Below are 21,306 nucleotides of genomic sequence, written 5' to 3'. Positions count from 1 at the left end.
CCCCCCCCCCACATCTTCCATGGGCTGCCTGTTTGTTTTACAGCCAGAGCTGCATGCACACAGGGAGCACTTTGAATTTTCACAGGACTTGCAATTAGTGTGCATCACTGTGGCTGTCCATAACAAGATGCCCCCCCCCCATGTTTCTTTTGCCTCCGTTCCCCTATAGTTGTAACAACTCTGTGGGGCTATTTGCCGACTAGAAGGCACAGATGCAGGGAAAAGCCCGGAGAGTGTGAGTCATGCTGACAACCTGGATGTAGAACTTCATGTTCCTTCCTATTGAGGACACACGCTGTCTGATCTTGAATGTTTAATCTGGTCTTTATTGGGGTCTTCCTACTGTACTGTACTGTACTAGACTCTGGGTCACTTTGCCACTGTTCTAAGATCAGGTGTTTGCAGCGCTTTCAGGTTATGAAACAAGGTTGAGAATGACAAAGGACCAGTTAGAAACAATTACCTCTTTTTTCCCTCCTAAATTAGGGAGATTTAATCATTTTTACTTAATAGAAGTGCAACTTTTTATATAAGACATATTTTAATGAGAATGATTTACATAGACCAGATTATGAACAAGGTTTTTTTTTCATGCTTTAATACAGACTTACTGCTTTTTCTGAATTTTGATGGTTTTGAAGTATGTGAGAGTTGTGTCTGCTTGTTGTCATTAGCATTTATTGCTACAGCATTTGTATCCTTCCTTCTTGCTCAGTTATCTAATTAATCTTTGTAATTTCAGTGTGACTTTTACCTGGTTAAATAAAGAAATAGAAGAACGGCAGTGGCTCGAGACTAAGGTCGAGAATTTCAGCTTAGTCAGGTTTTTTTAAACGTACTTTTGCGCGAGGTCAAGGTAAATTGTGGCTGCACAATAAGAGAGAGGGAAAGAGAGAGAGAGAGAAACGAGTGGTGAGTGGATACCACTTTGCAGCAATTGCACACTCTCCATCAGACGCAGCTGTGAGTCTGTTGGTGTGTGCTGTTGTGATGCTGTTTGCGTGTGCTTTGGCAGTTTTGGGCACATGACACAGCCTTTTGGGATTAGCTCTGCTGTGTCACCATTGTTACCCTGCCTTAACCTCCAGAGCGGGAGACAAGGTGCTGGTGATTTGGTTGTGGGCTTTAAATCATGAAACCGAAGGAAAGAAAGCGACAGTACAAGAATGTTGTCAGAAGTGTATTTGGTGGGCAGCTGTTCTTCAGGGAGGTCTAGGGACTGTCTCAAAGAAGGAGAAAATGGTTTTATTAGGGCTGCACAATACATCGTTTTTATTGTAATCGTAAAACGCATATCGCAAAAGGCTGTGGCACACCGCGAAAGACACTCCGAGATTTTTTGTGTTTGGTGAAAGTCTATATCAGTAGAAAACTGCACTTTATAACTTTTGTAGAGGTACCTTTTTATATTCAATTTCTTTTTATTTTGTTTATATTCAACAAGAAATTTGTTGTATTTAAATAAAAAATGAGAATTAGCACTGAGCTATTCCTTAAAAGAGTGTGCTACTGATTCTATAACACATTTTAGTTAAAGATAATAAATCTGAAAAATACAATGAGGTCATGCTGAAGTCCGGCGGGGAGTTAGGCCCAAAATGTCGAACTGTTCCTTTAAAGTGCCAGGGTTCATTTCTTTTTGTGTGATGGTGTAGCAATGTTTAATAATATTGGCTCAACTATGAATGCAGCATCAATGAAATATCAGTGCATGCATTAGTCCACTTTTCAAAAATGGATCAGGTCAGAGTAACTGTATGCTAATGAATTCCTATCACCAGGGACTGTATACTTAGTCTGTGTACTATTTCAAATTGCTATTTTGGTTCTGGCATCGCTGTGATCAGAAACAGATTACATTATATTTTAACACCTGTGCGTTCACACATTTGAAATTCAGTGAGAGGCCGGATGTGTGCAGCAGGAGAAGGACGATTAACATTACAACAGACTCGATCCAGGCTTTAAATGAAGACTTCTGAGGGAAAAGGGCACGCTCCTTTTATGCACCTGTCATCTCATCATCCTTTTGCTTTCCCATCATCCTTTATTCTTTCCTGTGTGTATTGGATGAATAAATTGGTACGTCAAGGGCTGCTGAAGCAGCCCTCTACCTCCACTCGGGAATAAAATACACCACTACTTTTGTGAGTTTTTGAAGGGCTACTTTACCAGTAGCATACTGCCTCAGTGCCACTACACTGACCCTGAAACTGACCCAGTTTTACACTTCCTATAGTGTAGTGTAGTGTAGTGGATTATCAAACGTGGGGATGTAATTGCATCCGTTTTCTGCAGTCCCAGAAACTGTGTTAATGGCTTCATGTTAATCGGTGACCACACATCCTCCACACGCTGAGTAAAGTGGTGAGCGGATGCTCAAAGCCACAGCTGCCTTGTTCCCCCAAGAGGCTGAAGTCTTTCTGTTGAGCTCTACTGTTTAGGACACAGCTGATCAAGGCAACATTTCCATATCTTTTCTATTCCACTGAATCTTCTCACGGCATTGTTTGTTGTACATTTGCTATAGTTTTGAAGGCAAACACACCTGTGCATACAAATTGCAGAAATAAAATACATTAAAATGCTGCACATGCTTAAGTTAAGGTGCAGAGCTGTATGCACTCACATCGGTGTAAGTACACACTTCCAAAAAGAATCACTGGCCCAGACCTCTCATCAGTCATCCTCTGCCCCATTTGTCCAGTCAGCAGCATAAGTGGTAGACTCCCAGGCGGCTATTAGTGTTTTTGTGTGTATGAGTGTGTGTCACTTCCGTATTCTTTATTTAATAATTTCCATCTCACCCTCTGCTTTTCAGATCAGGACTCTCTGCTTTTCCACCTTTTTTTTGAAAGACAAAAAAGGTGGAAAAGCAGAGAGTCCTGATCTAAGTAGTTCATTATGATATTCTGCGGGGCAAAAGGTTTTTAACTGATTCAATTTTTTTTAACCGGTAATATGATTCTAGAAACATTTTGATGGTGCCATTTTCAGTCTCTAACCAGTTCATCGGTTAGCTCTGAATTGGGTATCATGCTGGTTGTTGTATTTCTTTGTTGCTTCAGTGGTTTGTGTACAATGGACTGCTTTGTGTATTTGTGTCTTTCACTGATGAGACATGTTAATTTCTCTTGCCTAGTTTGCACCAAATGAAGATATATTGTCTAGACATGTTGGTCCAGTATTGGCCCTTTTTCAGAGATCAGATAGGAAAAAGACTGGCCCCGTGGCCCAATAGTTTTGTCATATTGTACCCTTGTATCCACTGACCTGAGACTCTGTTACACAACTTTCTCTGAGTAGTTAGCTGTCTGGATGGATGGCTGTGAATTAAAGGGAACACATAGATCAGAGGAAGGAAGGCAGAAATAACTGAAAAAGTGGGAACATGAGTTTTAAAATACTCCTAATAATAAGAATATAAATCACATTGCTATCACCAAGCTTACTAATGAGCGTCTTCTGTTATTGAGTTGCATCAGCTGACTCAGTAACTGAACTGAGTGAATTGGATTGCTAATGCTAGCTGATGTATTAGCAGCCTTAATTAATGTGGATTGAGGGTCTCAAAACGTTATTTTTTAGGGACATATTTGTTCCAGTATGCCATTTCTCAGGGGGGCACTTTGAATTTGCAACATTCTGGTTTAGCACCGGGTGAAGTCACTGAATCACCCACTAGGGCATTTCAGTTTCTCTTTGTTTCAACGAAAAAGGGAATCTATGTGCTTTCAAGGGTAGGTTTGCCTCCAAGTCCATCATTTCTCTGCCTAAACCGCAGGGCTCAGAGTGGCTCTGAGTCCGACTCTGGCAGTCTGTAACCGTCAGAGATTTAGCCAGCCTCTTCTCTGGCTTGCTTCGGTGCCACGTGATGCTACAGCAACATCAAAGGAAAGCTAGATTACGTAAGAGCCACAATATTGGCATTTTGGCATGGCATAGCCAGGATTGCACGTGCACATGCAGAGACATTCACATGCACGTACGTCAAAATGATTTTCCCTAATCCTAGTCACAGTGAGGAAGGCTTGAATCTAAGTGCAGCTCTGAAGGAGCTTTAAAAAACAAAAAAAAACAAAGCCTATCCTCATTTCTGTACATCCTGTCAGTGTGTTGGGAGTACTGGAGTTCAGCCCAGCAGCCCATGCTAAAATACCCTTATGTGAGTCAGGCATGGCCATTTGCCAGTTTATAAATGGTTAATATGTGCATTATTGGTCTTTTTTTCTGCCAGTTCTGCAGATGACGATACTATGTAATAACATGTTTATGTTGAGAAGTAATCTGCTGTAAGTCATGGTGCCATCCAACTAGTGCACTCTAAAAATAAACTAGAACAACATGAATGTAATGTTGCCTCCTAGTTCTCTCCAAATCCAAATTTGGGCAACTTCCTGTTTTATCACTGTATTGAAGCAGACATTTTTTAAAACACCATCAAGACACACAGAAGAAGTAAGAAGTTGTCAGCTGTCAAAACTTTGTTCTTGTGAAAAAGATGACATGGCACTTGTATTCAGAGCAAATTGCAACAACGGAAATGGAAGAGATGCGATCAGTTTTTTGGGTTATGCTTCCACATTTCACAACACAGTGGTGGGTTCCCCTGGCTGTCACTTGTTCTGGTTCCCCTCTGCAACGGTGATGGATGGAGCCAACTTTGCTGCTGGCTAGCTGCTCCTGGCTTACTCCGATCCAGTTCCCAGTCTTTAAGTGTTTAATGTTAGATATTTGGCCGTCACATGGCCTGCTTCAACAAACAGGAAGGCAGGAGAGCGATTCTGGATGGCTTCCCAGCAGAGTGTCATGGGGGAGTTTAATACAACTAGGGATGTCACATTTATCACACCGTACAAAATATATTTTTACCAAACCACCCAGCTCTCTCTCTCTCTCTCTCTCTCTCTCTCTCTCTCTCTTTCTCTCTCTCTCTCTCTCGCTCAGTCTCTCCCTGTTTTACTCTGTTTGAATAGCCGATGGCTTTACCCTCATTACCAAGCATAAACAAGTCCAGGTCAATGGGAACTGAATATCCTTTGTGGCTCGACCACAGAGAACAACACCAGCCAACAGGTCCACTTAAACCCCTGGTTCACTGTGATTATGCCACATTTTTTTATTGTAACCAGGTCAGAATGTTTTTAATCTTGTTCATCAATGAATTGCTATTAGCACTACTGCTGCTACCACATTGTGGAATAGTCACTATAAAATAGCCACTCTGTCGTTGTAGGGATGAAGTTGTGTGTTGTGTAGTTTTATCTGTGCTGAATGTCAAGTCTTTAATCATTGCCTTCCCACTGTAAAAGCTCCTCCATTACGCTGATCAATAGATGAAGCTGTTCCTTACATTATCTGTACTGTAGCTATAGAAACAGACATTTAAATCTGTTCTCACACACACAATACCGAGTGGGAGAAAGACTCTGAGTCAGCCTTCAGCAGTTTTGTTATGCAATGCCGTTGTCTCTAGTTGCCTCTTGTCCACGCTGTGCTTCTCTGCTTTGTTTTCAAGCATCTTCCCCCCATTGGGTCCGGTAAGGGGTTCATGCTTATGTAATCGGCTTCATGTTCACTTCTCCAAAACCAGGAGCCAGGAAACAGTTGTGTGATGCTGCTGAGGGAGAGCCAAATGCTCAGTGCTTTAAGTTTCTAACAGAGAAAGAGAGGAAGAGAGACACTGGAAGAACTAAAGGCAAAGTAAACAATAAAATGGATGCTCTTCCAGCAATTAAAATCCCATATTTATCAACAAATACTACCACATTAGAGATATTACTTAAGGAGCATTTCACAATTCAGAAGGTAGTAAACTTTATTCAAAAACACACCGGTTAATACATACAGCTGTAGAAAACATCCCATTGTTCCTGTGTTGTTCACATTATATACCTCTGACTGCACCACTAGTTTGACAAACCAGTCTCTGTTAAAATACTCAGATAACTCCACTATTGCCCCTGTCTACCAAATTTGATGACTGTACACTTTTTCCATCCCCAGGATGGGAATTTCAGCCCAGCTGTATTGTATTATCTCTAAGCCAAAACTGTGTAGATATACACTATTATCTGTGTTAAAATCCTGTTGTCTGGTGCTGTCATGTCTCCAGTGTATGGTGTTTTTTGCCCCCATTGTCTCCTCTGAGGGAGGGTTAGCTCCCTGGAAGGCAACGTTGGAGGCAAAAAACACCATTGAGCCATTTAATTAAATTTTTTACTGTTTATTGATCCTCAGCGGGGAAATTACAATTTACACTCTGTTTTGTTAGTAATCACTACACATAGTCCTGAAACACAAACACATGTTCAGTACCTATTCATGATGTCAGAGTGAGTGGGCTGCCACTGCTGGACCAGCACCCTGAGCGGTTGGTTGGGGTCCACACTCGGTACTTTGGTCCATACGGGGACTTGAACCGTGACCCTCCGGTTCCTGACCCAACTCACTACGGACTGAGCTACTGCCCCCCCATTTTCTCCCCCCAAATGAAGTGACAAAGGCCAAACAGCACCAAGCAAGCTAGTACTTGTAGTAGTGTTTCCAATCCACTCAAATTATTTGACAGAATTAAAATCTGTTTCATCAGTTACCTGCGTCATCATGTTCAAGTAATCCAGTACGTGCAGCTATCTTGGTATTATCACCGAGCCATCACACGCCATTTTCCTGTCCAAGCATGCATACATAACTATGGGATTCTACCTGAAATGAAACCTTTCAATATGTCCAAATATGTCTTGAGTCTACAGGACTTTATTGTGAAAACTCATAGACTGTTACAATTACAGCAACTGTGCAGTTGTAGTGAAGATGCATCCCCATTTTAAAACTTGGATGGATAATTCCACATTGTTCCAAGTGAGTGAGTCCAGCTGAAGGAAGTGAAGGAGTGATTTGGCACCAAGTCTTAACGTTAACTTAGCTGCGTGCTCGCCGACAACCCTGCTGGGGGTTGTGGGCGAGGGGTTGTTTAACTACCCAATTGTTATAACCCAAAACAACATGATTGATTCCACCCAACGCTCTTTGACAAGTACAAATCTCTACTTTCGTTAATTATGGGGCATCTTATATAATTTTATAGCATTTGAAAAACAAATTGAAGTGGTTTTGAAATAGTATTGAGTAATAGTTGACATATTCCAGTCTGTGATTATCCATCAACATCCATTCCTTTAATTTTAGTCTAAATAATTCCTAATTTCTGCTTCTCTAACTAAAAAATTAAGTATAATTTCTTATAAATGAGGTTCATTGACCATAAATATCTAAAAATAACTGTAAAACTGAAGTTAATGTGTTAGAAATGCCGAAAAAGAGACAAAATAGAAAAAAAGTGTTAAAAAATGCAACAAAAATGTAAGAAAAAATTAAAAACATTGATAAAACAAAAGTGTTTTCAATTTTCAATTTTGACGGGAAGGCAACACAAGGGTTAAGCTAAGGTTTAATTTTGCTAGAAAACCTAAAATAACAGCTTCAGCAATATTCTTTCAATTTAAAACATCCTGCCATCTTCATGTGGGTGAAGCTCTGAAAATCCTTTGTTGTGTTTGATGTTAGAGGGTGTGTCATGTGTCTGAGTGGGTTTGTGTTCTAAGTCTGTGGGGACCTTTACCATGTCCTGAGGGTGGGTGTGTGTGTGTGTGTGTGTGTGTGTGTATGTGTGACAGGTGTGGTGTGTGTGTGTGTGTGTGTGTGTGTGTGTGTGTTTGTGTTTCTATGGACAACAGTCATCCTGTAGGGCTATGGTAACCACCAACCCTTTCTTCTTTTGCCATCCGTACCCACTTCCGCTCAGCCAATCGGCGCAGAGTAACACCACCGTTTCCCACCAATGGTGTGGCTGGCTTGTTTACGTACTCCCGGAAGGCAGGGGCAACGATTAAGCATTCAGGTTAGTTGAGCGGAAGAGGAGGAAAAATGAGGGGTGGAGAGGGGGAGACAGGAAAGGGAGATGGGAGGCCATTATGAGTTGAGAGGGCTGATGGATGCACTCGAGCAACGCCGAGTTACCCAGACAGACTCAGATGAACAAACACGTATACGGTAGGTCATATACCACCTCAGGTTTTCTTTAATGGACTCACATTCTTAAATCAGGGATATAAATCAAATTCTCTAAATGTTTGGTTGCATGTTCACAGCCCGTATTAGAATCTGTCTCTCCCATTTTCTCTGTGTATGTGTTTACATGCGTGTTTCTGTGGGTAGCATTAAAGATTAATGGCACCAGTAAGATTTGGCCTTCTCGCCTCAGTAGGTCGTCTTTCTGCTGGGATCAAAATGGATGTTCACATTCAGCCTGGTTGTCTTTGACATTATAGAGACCCTCGGCGAGAGAAGGGAAAAAAGAACCGAAAAAATATAGACGTCCAGGCAGGTAGATGGTCAATACATCTTTTTAAGACATGGGATTCGGGATAGTATGGGAAAATAGTTTGTATTTTTAGGAGATGGTTAATTGAACTTATAACCCAGAACCGCAATGGTTATCACAACACATACAAGAATGATCAAGGTGACTTCCATATAGCTTATTCATTAAACACTGATGTCGGATCGGTACTCCGTATCAGCCGATACTCTAAGCCCAGGGATCGGTATCAGTTTTCAGACTTTTTGGTGTAATAGTCTTCCTCTCTATACTATAAATAGGATGCTGGCACCATGGCCACTCTTTTAAATCGCTGTCCACTTTTTATTCCCCACTTAACTGTGACCTTTTGTAGATGAATTAAACACAAAATCAGTGCAGTGATATGCTGTGTGTGTGTGTGTGTGTGTGTGTGTGTGTGTGTGTGTGTGTGTGTGTGTGTGTGTGTGTAATGTCATGCAGTATCCCTCCTTACTCTCCTGTCCCTCTTTACAGTGTGTCATTCAATAGAAATCTCTTCAAAATAAACTTCTAAGACTAATGCCGCTGCGGCCAGCCTTATTATCTGTAAAGTGGGTGCGTTAGTTTGCATTCATGCATGTCTGTTAACTGTATACATAGTAAAACAGTCAGACACCGTGTAGTTTTCACTGCTTGGCAGATGTACAGCCGTAACAGTTGGCTAATGGGTGGTGAGTATGACGGAGGAGAGCTCTTATACCTGCACTCCTGCCATCAATTATCTGGGGACGGAGGAGCTGCCACAGCATAGTGTGAACTTTTCATCTATTCTCGTTGAGAGCCAAATAGCATTGTTTAAGAGTATGCAGTTATCACAATGTTTTGTTTTTTTACCAGCGGCATCTGGTTGTAGAAGCAGTAACTGTTTGGCCCCAGAGGTTTTTAAAGCTTGAGTTTAGTACAAAAGTATTTTTCTTGGTATGGTGCAATCAAGTGCAATAGTTCTCTATTGGTAAGGTATATATGCCCTTGCTTGCAGATTTCTAATTCAACAATTGACACAAACATTTTTTCCACAACAGTTTGAGTCTTTTGTTCTCTATGAGCCCACAAATCTCTCTGAAAACTGCCTTCAAAATATCCCCATAGTATGCTCCAATGAATTCTAAAATGGCCTTGTAAGTACTTCCAAAAGACAGCTTTAATGTATTGTCACTTGAAGTGTACACCCACACAATGCCAGTTTTTATTTTAATCTTCATGTCTAATTAATTTCCAAATGGAATTTCTCCTTTGTCACAAACTTCTCCATCGATTTCCGTCCTCACTTGACTCGCGCCTGGGTGTCTCCTTTTTTAAACCAACAGTTGCTCTTCTCCGCCTCTCATCTCTGACTCTGCTGGTTATTGTGATGTGAAACATCAACCTGACCAAGCAGCACACACCTCTGCTCTTCTACCTGACACACCGAGAGTGTATCAAACTCACTGGTTCTAGTCTGCATCATATTCTCCTAATTGGGCTGGGGGAGTGCAATGAATAGACAATCACTGGCAGGGTTGCCCCGTGGGCTATCCACAGCTGCTCGCATTTTAATAGCTTCACTTTTTGTAGCTCTTTTTGTTTCACTGCACGGTTTGATACACTTTCCATTAGCACATGCCCACGAACGAATGCAGAGGGTACTGCTGCACGCTGAGGTGTAGATGCCCACTCGGTACATCCGCTGTACAGTGCTTTGCGGTGCTAAACGTGGGTGTCTGTTGGCAGTGGAAAGCTCCACACTACATGTGGAGGATTGATTTCCTCACACCTGCTTACAAAAACTGGGAGGGAGGGAGGAAGGGTTGGGCAATATCGATGAATGAGGCTAGATATTGTATTAAATTCTGGATGTTGTAATATCGCAATATGAATATATAAGTGTTTTAAAGGCTGCATTATACTAAAGTTTTTCTGAATTTACAGACTATTCAAGCAGTTTTATTAGTTGCCTTTACCCACTCAGTCAATATATCCAATTTTGATGAGTATTTATCAATTTGTCAAAGCACCATTAGTCAACCTTACAATATTGCCTCAATATTGATATACTTTGTAAAAAATATAGTGATATTTGATTGTCTCCATATTGCCCCGCTTAAGAGGGAGGGGCAAGGTGGTAAGTGTGAGTGGGATTTAATTTAAGGTGGTATGGTAAGGGTTGTGTAGATGTTTTGTCTTTTTGTTTGTGTGCATATGCGTTGCTGCACTTGAATGTGACCTCCTCTGTTTATTTGTGCAGACAGACACGGCTTCGGGCCCCGTGAACGACAGCGGCCGCCCTAATCTGTGGAAGCACTGGGTTGTATCCAACCAGTCGGAGCCTTTGGGATTTAGGCCAGCTAATTACAATGTATAGTGGCTGGCTGCCATGGTAACGTTGGTTGGTTGGGTTTGTTGCTCTGCAGCGGAGGGGGCCCTTATCTCTCGCTGCCTACAGGCATGTGGTACGTGAAGATATGCAGCAGTGGTAGAATTGTCATTCATTTGAGGTATAAAGGGACAACCCTGCCTTTTATCAGACTCCTCTCTGGCAGGGAATCGCTCTGGATGTGTGCGCACAGCTTCTAGAGGTAAACAGGAGTCTCATCTGTCTGCCTGTGTGAGATGTTTTAATGCCGTTTTGATTGTGGATTGGCCACTTTTCTGGCGTCTTCCATTAAAGCGCAAAGCTTTGGATGCCCCTCTTTCTGTCTTTTCTTCCCCGTCTGTGCATCATTTTTGCTTTCTCTCTTTCTCCAGTAACTCGTGTGTGGGTTTCCTGCAGCTCTTTGACCTTTTTACAGTGTGCCCTGCTTGTTTCCTGAGCACAGTGGTTAGCTCTATCCGAGGAGACTACCCATTATCGCCTTGATCAGGCTGGATGAGGGAGAAGGGGGGAACAAAGACCCCTGCTTAACTGGATGACTCACCGACTTTCAGACCGCCCCTCTTCGCAGCTCTTGACACCACCTTTGTTAGCATTAGGTAGCATTACTGTAAAATGAAGTCAGTTCAAATTGGTGTGGGATGTCCTATTTGTTGAAAGGGAGAGTGCGCAGACTGATTATGACTTTAATTTTGGGTCTGACACTCTAGATAGGCATGTTGTATAATCTGTAGATTACATCTAAACAATAGAATGAGATTAGGCTCAATAAAGAGAATATATTCCATGATTTCAATGAATGAATACCGTTGGAAGTAAGTAAGTATTAGTAAGAAGTAAAAATGTTCTAAATCTCTTGTGAAATTGGATTAAATTCAAAATTCTTCCCAGAAGTGATGGGATTTCTTTCAATAGAATTCACTTGCAGGCCCAGCACCTATTATTCTAATAAGAGTTTATTGAAGGCGACCATGATGACTCAGTAACCTGTATTTAGTGCTGTTCTCATCTACCACATCCTGCATTTATGTGAAATTCATGTACGTGGCAGTAGTTCTTTTTATAGCTTTCATTTTATATGTTGTATTCAGCATTGCTGACATCATCAGTATATGCTGTACAGATCATCAGTTTGCTCACGCAGCCTGAAGTGGATGGCTAGTTTAAGTAAGTAAATTATGTTTTTTTTATAGGTTCCTAGAGGTACAGGGGAAATAAGAATATCTACAACCGTGAATTCAGGGATGCTATGTATTTTTTTGTTTAGATGCTGTTACAGGGCTGTTAGGTTGCGTGTTTTTGGGAAAGTTTGCTCCAATGGCAAAAAGGGAATAGATTAGAAAACAAACGGGTTTCAAAACAGTTTCTCACTCAAGTCCCCATACAACAAAACTAGAATCCGAGGTGCTGCAGAGTGCCATGCTGATATTTTATTAAAATGCTTTCTGCTTAGCTAATCAAATGACTTCCCAATGAACCAGGGAAGTGGTTTAGAGAATGCTGTACACATCTTCTTGAATTCAACCCTTAGATTCAAGGACCATTCCTTGATAACCCTTGTGTTGTCTTCTGGTTGACAATGCACTTGATGTAAAAATGAACACGTTTTTTTAATGCACTTTTTCAATGTTGAATGTTTAACGTTTTCAATGCTATTTTTCCCTAACACCAACTCATTACCATAAGTTTTACACTTATCTTTGGAATACGTGGTCAATACTTTTAATTTATAGGAAATTATACCTAATTTTGAAATGACGAATTACTTTGACTAATGTTAGAGGAACCTGTGTTGATGGAGAATCACACACATGCATCTCAAAGTTTAGTCAGGTTTTAAATCCATTTCAATTTTTTTTTCAAATGATATAAAATTGATACCCACAATTCATTGAAAGTAGTGATTACGTATTTGTAACTGTACTTAACGGTAATTTGGTTAAAAAGAAACCCATGCTTCTCTTATAGAAGTTTTGCGAACGGGTCAAATTTGACTCGGGGACAACACAAGGGTTAAAGACTGTAGTTAAGTTTCCATCCACATGTCAATCAAATTAACTTAAGTTTGGTTTAAAAAAAACTCATGCGAACAAAGTTGGTGAAAGTGTTTCCATCCAACGTCTTTAAAGCCAATTAAAACCTGTGGAAATGACGTCTCGTGCTGTTTTATGATCACATTGGTATATTGAATTGATTTCAGACATTTTAAGGTGTTTCCATTCATTTTTGCATTGAATCGCACAACTTTCAACTCTTTTTAAGACATGTCTCGCTGTTTGAGGGCCTTCCATTGACTCCGGAGGACGTCCCACGGCTTGTCCTAACCTTTGTTGGACATTTCCTTTGTAAGTTCCTGACGAATTAAATTCAGAAAGTCTCTCGTCTCGTTGTCCGTCCACTTCCATCTGTCTTTGTTGACGCCCGCCATGTGTGCAGACAGAGAGGAAATACTGCGGGACATGAACTACAACTCATTCTTCTTAATTTTGTGGCGGGTTGGAACCATAAAATGACCTAAAACCTAATCGCAATTCCTTATTTATTCGGCAAATATAGTTATCATCAGCATTTATCGCATTGGGCCGTATATCAATCATGATTAAATCTGATGAGACCGGACGTATTTCATTTGAGTCAATATTCATGAAATTCCATCAAATTTTACTGTTTGCAGAAAACATTTTTCATTCGAGATCACTTAATTTGGATAAAGACATGTGGATGGGAACATAGCTACAGATGTAGTTGACTGTAGTTGACTAGACATCTGTTAACAAAATGCTTCACCAACACCACTGAAAGCTTCCTTGTCAAAAGCAATTACGATTCAAGGCTCGAACAATCAGACGAGATTGGAATCTGTCATTGTACAGCAAGCCTTTTCTCTAAGCATCTGCTATCTCTGTGTGTTGTCTGAGGGTGTGTGTGTGTGCATGAGGATGAAGGTGGGCGTGTCTGCGTATTGATCACTACCTAAGCTGGATTGATCACAGTTGCGATGGCTCCTGGGGGAAGCAGCGTGCGGTAAAGAACACAGTCTGTTGCTGCACATCTGCCTCTCTGGCAGATGTTTTCAGCCAACAGTTTTAATGGTTTTTGTGTGAAGAGAAAGACTTCGGAGCTCCTGGTGATTCTTGGGTTTGGTTCACAGGTTTAAAAAAAAATTAAAATCAATTAAAAGCTAATAAAGCAACTATTCTTGTGCATATCCACTGTAAGTACATTTATACACGCACCAAAACTCCCCTCACCAATTTATAGCTTTTAATATGAACCATCTGCATATGGGGGGGGGATTGAATTGGCTTCCAGTGATGCTATGCTGCTGCTGGTTCTGTCCTCCGAGTCTCATGTCATGTTGCTGCTGTTGAAATACTTTATGTTGATAAGCGGAGTCACGGGCCCGGGCTGTAAACATGGACCTTCATAAAGGCTTTTAATTTCCCCAGTGTCCCCTCCGGATTGATGACAGCTGGATAGGGATGTGTAAAAGCCTACATGTACTCCGTAAACACACACACACACAAACACACAAAAGCCACTGATGTGCTGTCATGCTGTCATGGCTCCACAGGATCAGGACGACCAGTTGCTGAGCAGGAGACTTCAAGAGGCAGCACTCTGTCTTTTTGTTTTCCTTCATCTTTTTTTTTTATCTGGTCCTGGGAGAATTGGATCTGTTAGGGTTGAGCTCAGAGAGCGGCACGGAAGGCGCAGAGGAATATCTTGTCAACAACACCGAGCACACACATAAAAACACAGGGTACACAGTAAAGGAAGTTGAATTATAAACATGTTGTGACTCTGTCTCACACACACACACACACACACACGCAAGCACACGCACACTTATTTTTCCCTTGTCCTCCCCAAAGAAACTTGGAAGGTGCACAACAGCCCTTGCTCTTAAGCACACATCTCTACTGTAAAAACAGGTTGTGTGTGTGTGTGTGTGTTTGTGTGTGTGTGTCTGTGTGTCTGTGTGTGTGTCTGTGTGTGTGTCTGTGTGTGTGTGTGTGTAGCCATGTACTCTGTACAGAGGCAGTTTGCAGGGCTGCTTCCTGGTGCCCACACAGTGTTGGCTGGCTGCAGGGCATGATGTAATCTCTCTCTCCGGCTTTAAAAAGAAGAAAAAAATGCTGAGCAAGGCGGCACAGCTCCCTGATTGGATTCTCACACTGCAGCAGCAACTTTTTCATCACCTTATTTTATTATTTTGCAATCTTTGCACAGCCGTTCCAAGCTCCCATAGATGGGCAAGGAGAGGAGGATGACGGCACACAGTAGATCCTGGAGTTGCTGAGCTTGGGGGAAACTATTTTTATGTTTTTTCTTCTCTCCCAATTATCAGAATTTGAAGCAGTGACATTTCTGATACAATGTAGCTTCTCTTATCACAAGACGACTGCTACGCCGAGGTCACCGACATTCCATTTTTTAAAGATTTTTACATGGGGCTTTTTTGTTGCAGAAACTACACACTATAGCTGTTAATCAATTTGCATATAGAGTTCTCTTGCAACATTTCCATAGCTGCAACAATGTGGTCTATTTATCAATTAGTTGATTGACGGAACATGCATTTATTAAAACTATTTGGAATAATTGAAATAATTTTTCCCAGTTTCTCAAATGTGAGGACTTTTCTTTTCATATCATGTAAACTGAAACTGATGTGAATGAATCTTTCACATCAAGATATCACAAAAATAAAACCAACATTTATTTTATTGTTTTTATAGAGCAGTCGATTTATAAATAAAAAATTAGGTAGATGAATTGATTACAAAAAATAGTCGTTAGTTGCAGCCCCACACAGTACTAGACTGCATTCCTTCGTGGACATTTTAAGAAACTTGAAAACAAATTGCATAGACACAGAGGACAGAAGTCTTTACATGCTGTGTGATGACTCACTTGTCATTGCACCACACAGAATACTTACAGACTGCTGTCGCTGCCCACCACTACATTATGAATTAAAGTTGATTAAAGGTAGGCAATGAGAAAAGGAGTTGTCCCATGCAGGTACAGTAGCTGTGCAGAGGACGGCTACGTTTGCATACCAACACATCCGTAGTGTTTGTGATGTTTCCATGTAACAGAATGGTTGGCAGTTGATGTAAATTGCTTCTGTAATGATTTTCTTGCAGAAACCTTTGTGGATGCGTGGATGCTTTTCTCTAACATTCACATGTAGACATTTACGCGTGCCTGCTGTTGTCTGTGTGATGGAGGCCTCTGTCAGTCCCAAGTAGCCCAGTGGACAGGTTGGCTGTGTGATGGATGCCTTAGCAGGTTTCTGTAGACCCGCTAGGCCATCGTACCATTTACCACATGCACACACAACCTGCTCTTAAAAAGACAGATCAAATAATCCCTTTAATGGGCGAGCATAAAGGTGAGTTAACAGAAGCATTTCCCTTGAATCTGACTTTGCTTCAACAGAACGCTCACTGTAATTAATACCTGGATCGATACATCTGGATCAATATATTGATTTAATGATTAAGTGATCCAATATCATTGATGCAAAGTACAAATATCAATACATACAGTATTTTCTTGAAAATGTGCCTTTATTTTGAAATTCCCACTTTATATTTATTGTTTTTACTAAAAAAGAAAAGTTTGTCATATAGTTCAATAGTAATAAAATTGTCAAACCTTTAGTTACTTTTTGTAAGTTGATATAAATGTAAATGGTCATGTTAAATGGGCATATGGTATTGTCTCATATCGATTCATATCAGCAAATATGTGGTGATATATAACCATATATAACCTGCCTGCATGCCCTAGTGTTGCCGAGCAGGGGTCTGTCCGTGTGATGTCGCCCACCCAGTGTGGGTGGGAGGAAGCAAAGCAGTAAAGGAGAAGTCACCACTTTTTAGTTCTTCAACTATAACAATTTTTGTTTTCTTTTAATCTGGCCTGAGTGGCCAACAGGATTGTGGTATGAACTGAATATATGTTCTAAATAGTAATGCCAATGGCACTCAGTGAGCCTCAGTCCACTTATCCCCTCCATATTTTATTGAGGATGTTTTTTTAAATGAAGAGCAGCAGTAACAGGCACGCAGGCTGTGGTCACATGACCAAAAGGGACAGCGCAGGAAGGAAAGCTGAAACGCGAGCCGTAATGTACATATAGATCTGGTATGTTCACAGTGATGGATCACTTCTTTCGTGGAAAGTGTGGAGTCCGTGTGTGTTTGCCCCCCCCCCCCTGTAGACAGTATTCTCTCTGTGGTGGAACCCTTAGCTTGTTTATGACTCATCCTGGTCAGCTGTAAAAGTGGTATAAATGGGGCACTAATAGGAACACTGGCTACCTCTCGACATGACCAAGCAGCTTACTGCCACGCAGAGAGCATTTGCATCAACGTAACCGGTTGTCATGGCAGCCTTTGTCCCGGCCATGGAATACAAGGCCGTTTTTTTGCGAGTGACAGGTGGATTTAGAGCTGTCCGTCACTTGAGGTTAGCAGTAAGAGTGATGTGAGCTGACATTGGGCGAAGTCATTGGGTGAGTGAGTGAGGGGGGGGGGTAGCAGACACGGGACTGCAGATTTAACTGGATGGTTATGCAACTATATCAGGGATGCAACTAGTGGTTGTTTTCAATAATCTGTCGATTATTTTCTCAATTCGTTGTTTTGGTTCATAAAATGTCAGAGAATGGTGAAATATGTCCATCAGCGTGTCCCAAAGCCTAAGATAACGTCCTTAAATGTCTTGTTTTGTCCACAACTCAAAAATATTAAGTTAACTGTCATAGAGGAACAAAAAAAAACAGAAAGTTTTCACATTTAACAATATTAAATCAACCGTTTTTTTTATCTTTTTTTAAATAGAAATGACTCAAACCGATTAAGTCATTCTTAAAATAGCTGGCGATTAATTTAAAAGTAGACAGCTAATGGATTAATCTATAAAGACTTTATTACCCAGAAGGCATAGCTGACTATCACACAACACAGCCTGTCTTTATTACTCCATCATAAATTGTTTCTCTGCTGCCAGCAGTTGGTGGTGAAACTCAATCAGAGGCTACTTATTATTGTATTTAAAAAAATAAAAAAATAATTTATAGTGGCAAATTAATGATTCTGATAAATGAATATTTAAAAAAATAAAACCGTCTACCATGTTATAAGTGTTGGCGTTGCATAGTTTGTCCACCAGAGGATGCTCTACCATGTCCATGTTGGGAACACACGTGTTTAAAACCCTTTAAGTTTCATGTCTTAAGTTTGTATTTTTATACATTCTATTTATTTATAAGTATTTTAATGTCCCTCTGTTCTGTTGTAAATAAAACCAACACTATCATATTATTTCACATATACTAATGTTAGGGAAATCTGTTTATGTTTTCTTACGCATTTCTGTTTTGTTTTCTTTAACACATATTGCCCGATACATCGGAATATCGGAATTTTAAGTCACCAAATAATTGTATCTCTAGTTCTTTGATTAAATGATGGTATCTGAACACCTCTGACCTTTTAACACAGGCGGTATTGCAGGTTTTATTCCTTTAACCATGAACAACTTTACATCCAACGTTATTCAAAGCATATTATTTGATTTTACCAGGTTACAGACAGGGACCTCAGTTTGTGTCAGTATAAGAAAATCAAATTCCAGATAATTATACATACAGGCAATCTTACTCGGAGAACATTTAGTCCGCTGCTTTACGTTTTGTCAATGTAAAACCTTATTGCTGCTTGGCAGTGCAGCTGCAAGCAGGGAAACTGCTGAACAAGGTTGCATTCCCATGTTATGTTGTCTAAAGATCGAACGGACAATAATCGAACCTTGCTAGGTGTCCTACTGTTAGGAGTAAGGACATACATAAAGTCAGACAGCTATGCTTCATTCAGTTAAAAACAGACTGGATTTAATGCTCAGGCATTTATATTATTGCTCCGCATTGTGAGGACAACGTTGGCAGCCGTTTTGGATTTTTCTGATTTGTTTCATTGTATTCACTTTGATCCCTTTGTAATACATGTCTTCCACCACATGCGGAACTAGTTTCTCTGAAACTGCTGAGGTATTTTTCTACTCACAAGGCAGATTCCAACACTTTAAATTGTCACATAGACTTCCAATATGCAGTCACTGAAGTGAGCAATTCTGCTTGTGTGTGTGTGTGTGTGTGTGTGTGTGTGTGTGTGTGTGTGTGTGTGTGTGTGCGCTTTTCCGGTGAAAGCCATTCCTTATTATTAACTGGGGACTCAGTAATTGTGCATATTATATAAGGCAGCATGTGGAGTATGTAGAGCAGTGTGTAGAGTAGGTAAAGCAGTGTGAGTGTGTAGAGCAGTGTGTGTGTGTGTAGAGTATGTAGAGCAGTGTGAGCGTGTAGAGTATGTGGAGCAGTGTGAGTGTATGTGTGTGTGTGTGTAGAGTATGTAGAGCAGTGTGTAGAGAATAGAGCAGTAAAGATGGTGTGTTTGGAATTAAAAACAAGTAGTAGGAATAAAACCTCAGTGGAGATTTCAGGTTTTGCAGTCAACAATTTGTTTTTATTGTTTCAGGGGTTTGAGATTCAAGTGGACATGGTAGTCGGTCTCATATTTTGTCAGGTGAGGTATCTGTGTTCGTATTATAAACTAAAGTATCTTTAGTTAGTAGCTGGTAGAGTCACTGTTCTAAGTGTTAGAGCTTTCATAAAGTATTTAAATCTCCATTTTAAACAAAGATTTTCAGCTCTTGCCTCTGCTACAGTATTACTAGAGACTTTTTTTCTACGTCCGGATGACAATCTCTTTTTTTAATGGACAGTGTACCATTTACATTTACAAATGTGGGAGAGAGTTGTTTTGATGCCTGGAAAAACCCAAACTTTAAATAGCCCTATAAATAGTTAATCACAGATCAGGCCATCGCAGTGGACTCTTGCTGTGCTAACTTGAATATGATTTGAATAATTCCTGAATGCGAAAACTCCCCTAATCCAGCAACATGTGAGTTTCAGTGTTTGTTTGGGCAGTTCCATTAAAGGATGTTGTTTGACATGTTGTTGACTTACTGAACATCTGAACCAGATATCCAGTTTTGGTTGGTTCCTCATAGTACAGTTAGTACAGTACATGGAGTGTACCTAAAAGTCATGCATATACACCCACGCTATAGATTTTCATGGCTGTGTGACCCATGAAACATTACAAAACTGTCTTTATTGGCCAGCTGGGAGGTGACGTGACAGTTTTCAGTGGACAGAGAAACATGTTAATGCACTCCAAGCATTTTATAGTTCTCACATAGTAAGTGCTCTTTTTGTGTGCGTAAGTTTGTTGCTTCCTCTTAGGCTGCGGGCATTTTTGAATACAGCATTGTTGCCTTCATTTGAATGAGTGCTATCTGAAAGTTTTTATAACACAGGAGGCATTCAACGGTGAGCAGCTCCACACCAGCTCTTATTCTCAATCGCTCCTGTGGCAGAAGAGTTGAGCTAGCTTCTCAGTTGGCGTTGTTGAAAGAAACGGGACCAGTGGGACTAACGTTGTGACGTGATGTTAGCTGACTGCCTTGACATGGACGTGGATGGCTGCCAGTGAAGGTGTTTGTGTCAGACAATGCACACACACACAAGCCGACACACTCATGGCTTTCTTCTTCGAGGCTGCATGTCATATTCGTTCTCTCTTCTCCAGCAATGGTAAGTCTTGTTGGCCCGTGTTGACTGTAGTTTCTCTGGTGTGTGTTTGTGTGTGTTTGTGCGTGTGTCGATCTCTACAGCCTCATGTAGGTTCACTTCACTGTAGTAATGTGCCAGATTGAGGCTGCATAGATTCGTCAATGGGATCTTCCTGCTCTGCAAGTCGATCTTTTTACTTGACGTTATCCCCAGTTAAATCACATGTCACGTTGAGCTTGTTCCTGTTTTGTCCCTGTACAATGTGTCTGTTTGGGGGCCGCTCCCCTGAACAGCAATAACCCGAAAGATTCCACCTCCGTGGACAGAGCAGCATTGATTTTTACTGTTTGTCACGCACTGGGGATTGTCTGGGAGCATTAGCTGACTGAGGCAGCCACCATTTCAGCCCGTCAGGATGTGTGCAGCTAAGCATGTGCACGTGCGGAGTGTTTTGACAAAACAACACACCAGCAATGCAACCACGTGATAATTGTAACATCAGAGCTTCTGTTTCGTAGTTTGTCGATTGTTTCTCGTCTGGGAAAACCTGTCATATTGAACCAATTTTCCAAATACATCTGCAAGCACAGTGCGGAGGAATATTTTCCTTTTTTTAGTGAGCTTTGTAAAAACGTATTTATGAATTATTGGGAACTTTTGTATTCAAAAAATGAGTGAAGGATAGAGCCCGACCGATATATCAGCGGGCTGATATCATTAGTCACTTCCCGATATATCAGAATCAGCATTTATAATGGCCGATTTTAAATGTTTAAATAATCACTCACACTGCTCTACATACTCTACACACTCACACTGCTACACACTCACGCTGCTCTACATACTCTACACACTCACACTGCTCTACATACTCTACACACTCACACTGCTCTACAT

The 21,306-nt window shown here is 40.9% G+C and overlaps 1 protein-coding gene across 2 annotated transcripts in view; it reads left to right on the top strand.

The window, feature by feature from the left end:
* The window catches only part of abr (ABR activator of RhoGEF and GTPase), a 127,637-nt gene that overhangs the window by 21,246 nt on the left and 85,085 nt on the right, over positions 1-21,306 (top strand). Inside the window, exon 1 of one of the 2 annotated variants that reach the window (XM_034890080.1) lies at positions 20,230-20,430. The exons of the other annotated variant lie outside the window; for it this stretch is intronic. Within the exon in view, the coding sequence (XP_034745971.1) occupies positions 20,316-20,430 (115 nt within the window). The 5' untranslated portion in view covers positions 20,230-20,315. Of the gene's footprint in view, positions 1-20,229; positions 20,431-21,306 lie in introns of those variants that run through there. 2 annotated transcript variants of the gene reach the window in all.

The sequence above is a fragment of the Etheostoma cragini genome, chromosome 13 (genome assembly GCF_013103735.1).
Source record: "Etheostoma cragini isolate CJK2018 chromosome 13, CSU_Ecrag_1.0, whole genome shotgun sequence".
Taxonomy (NCBI): Eukaryota; Metazoa; Chordata; class Actinopteri; order Perciformes; family Percidae; genus Etheostoma; species Etheostoma cragini.
Note: the sequence above shows the minus strand (reverse complement) of the source record. Positions and strands in the feature narration are given on the sequence as shown.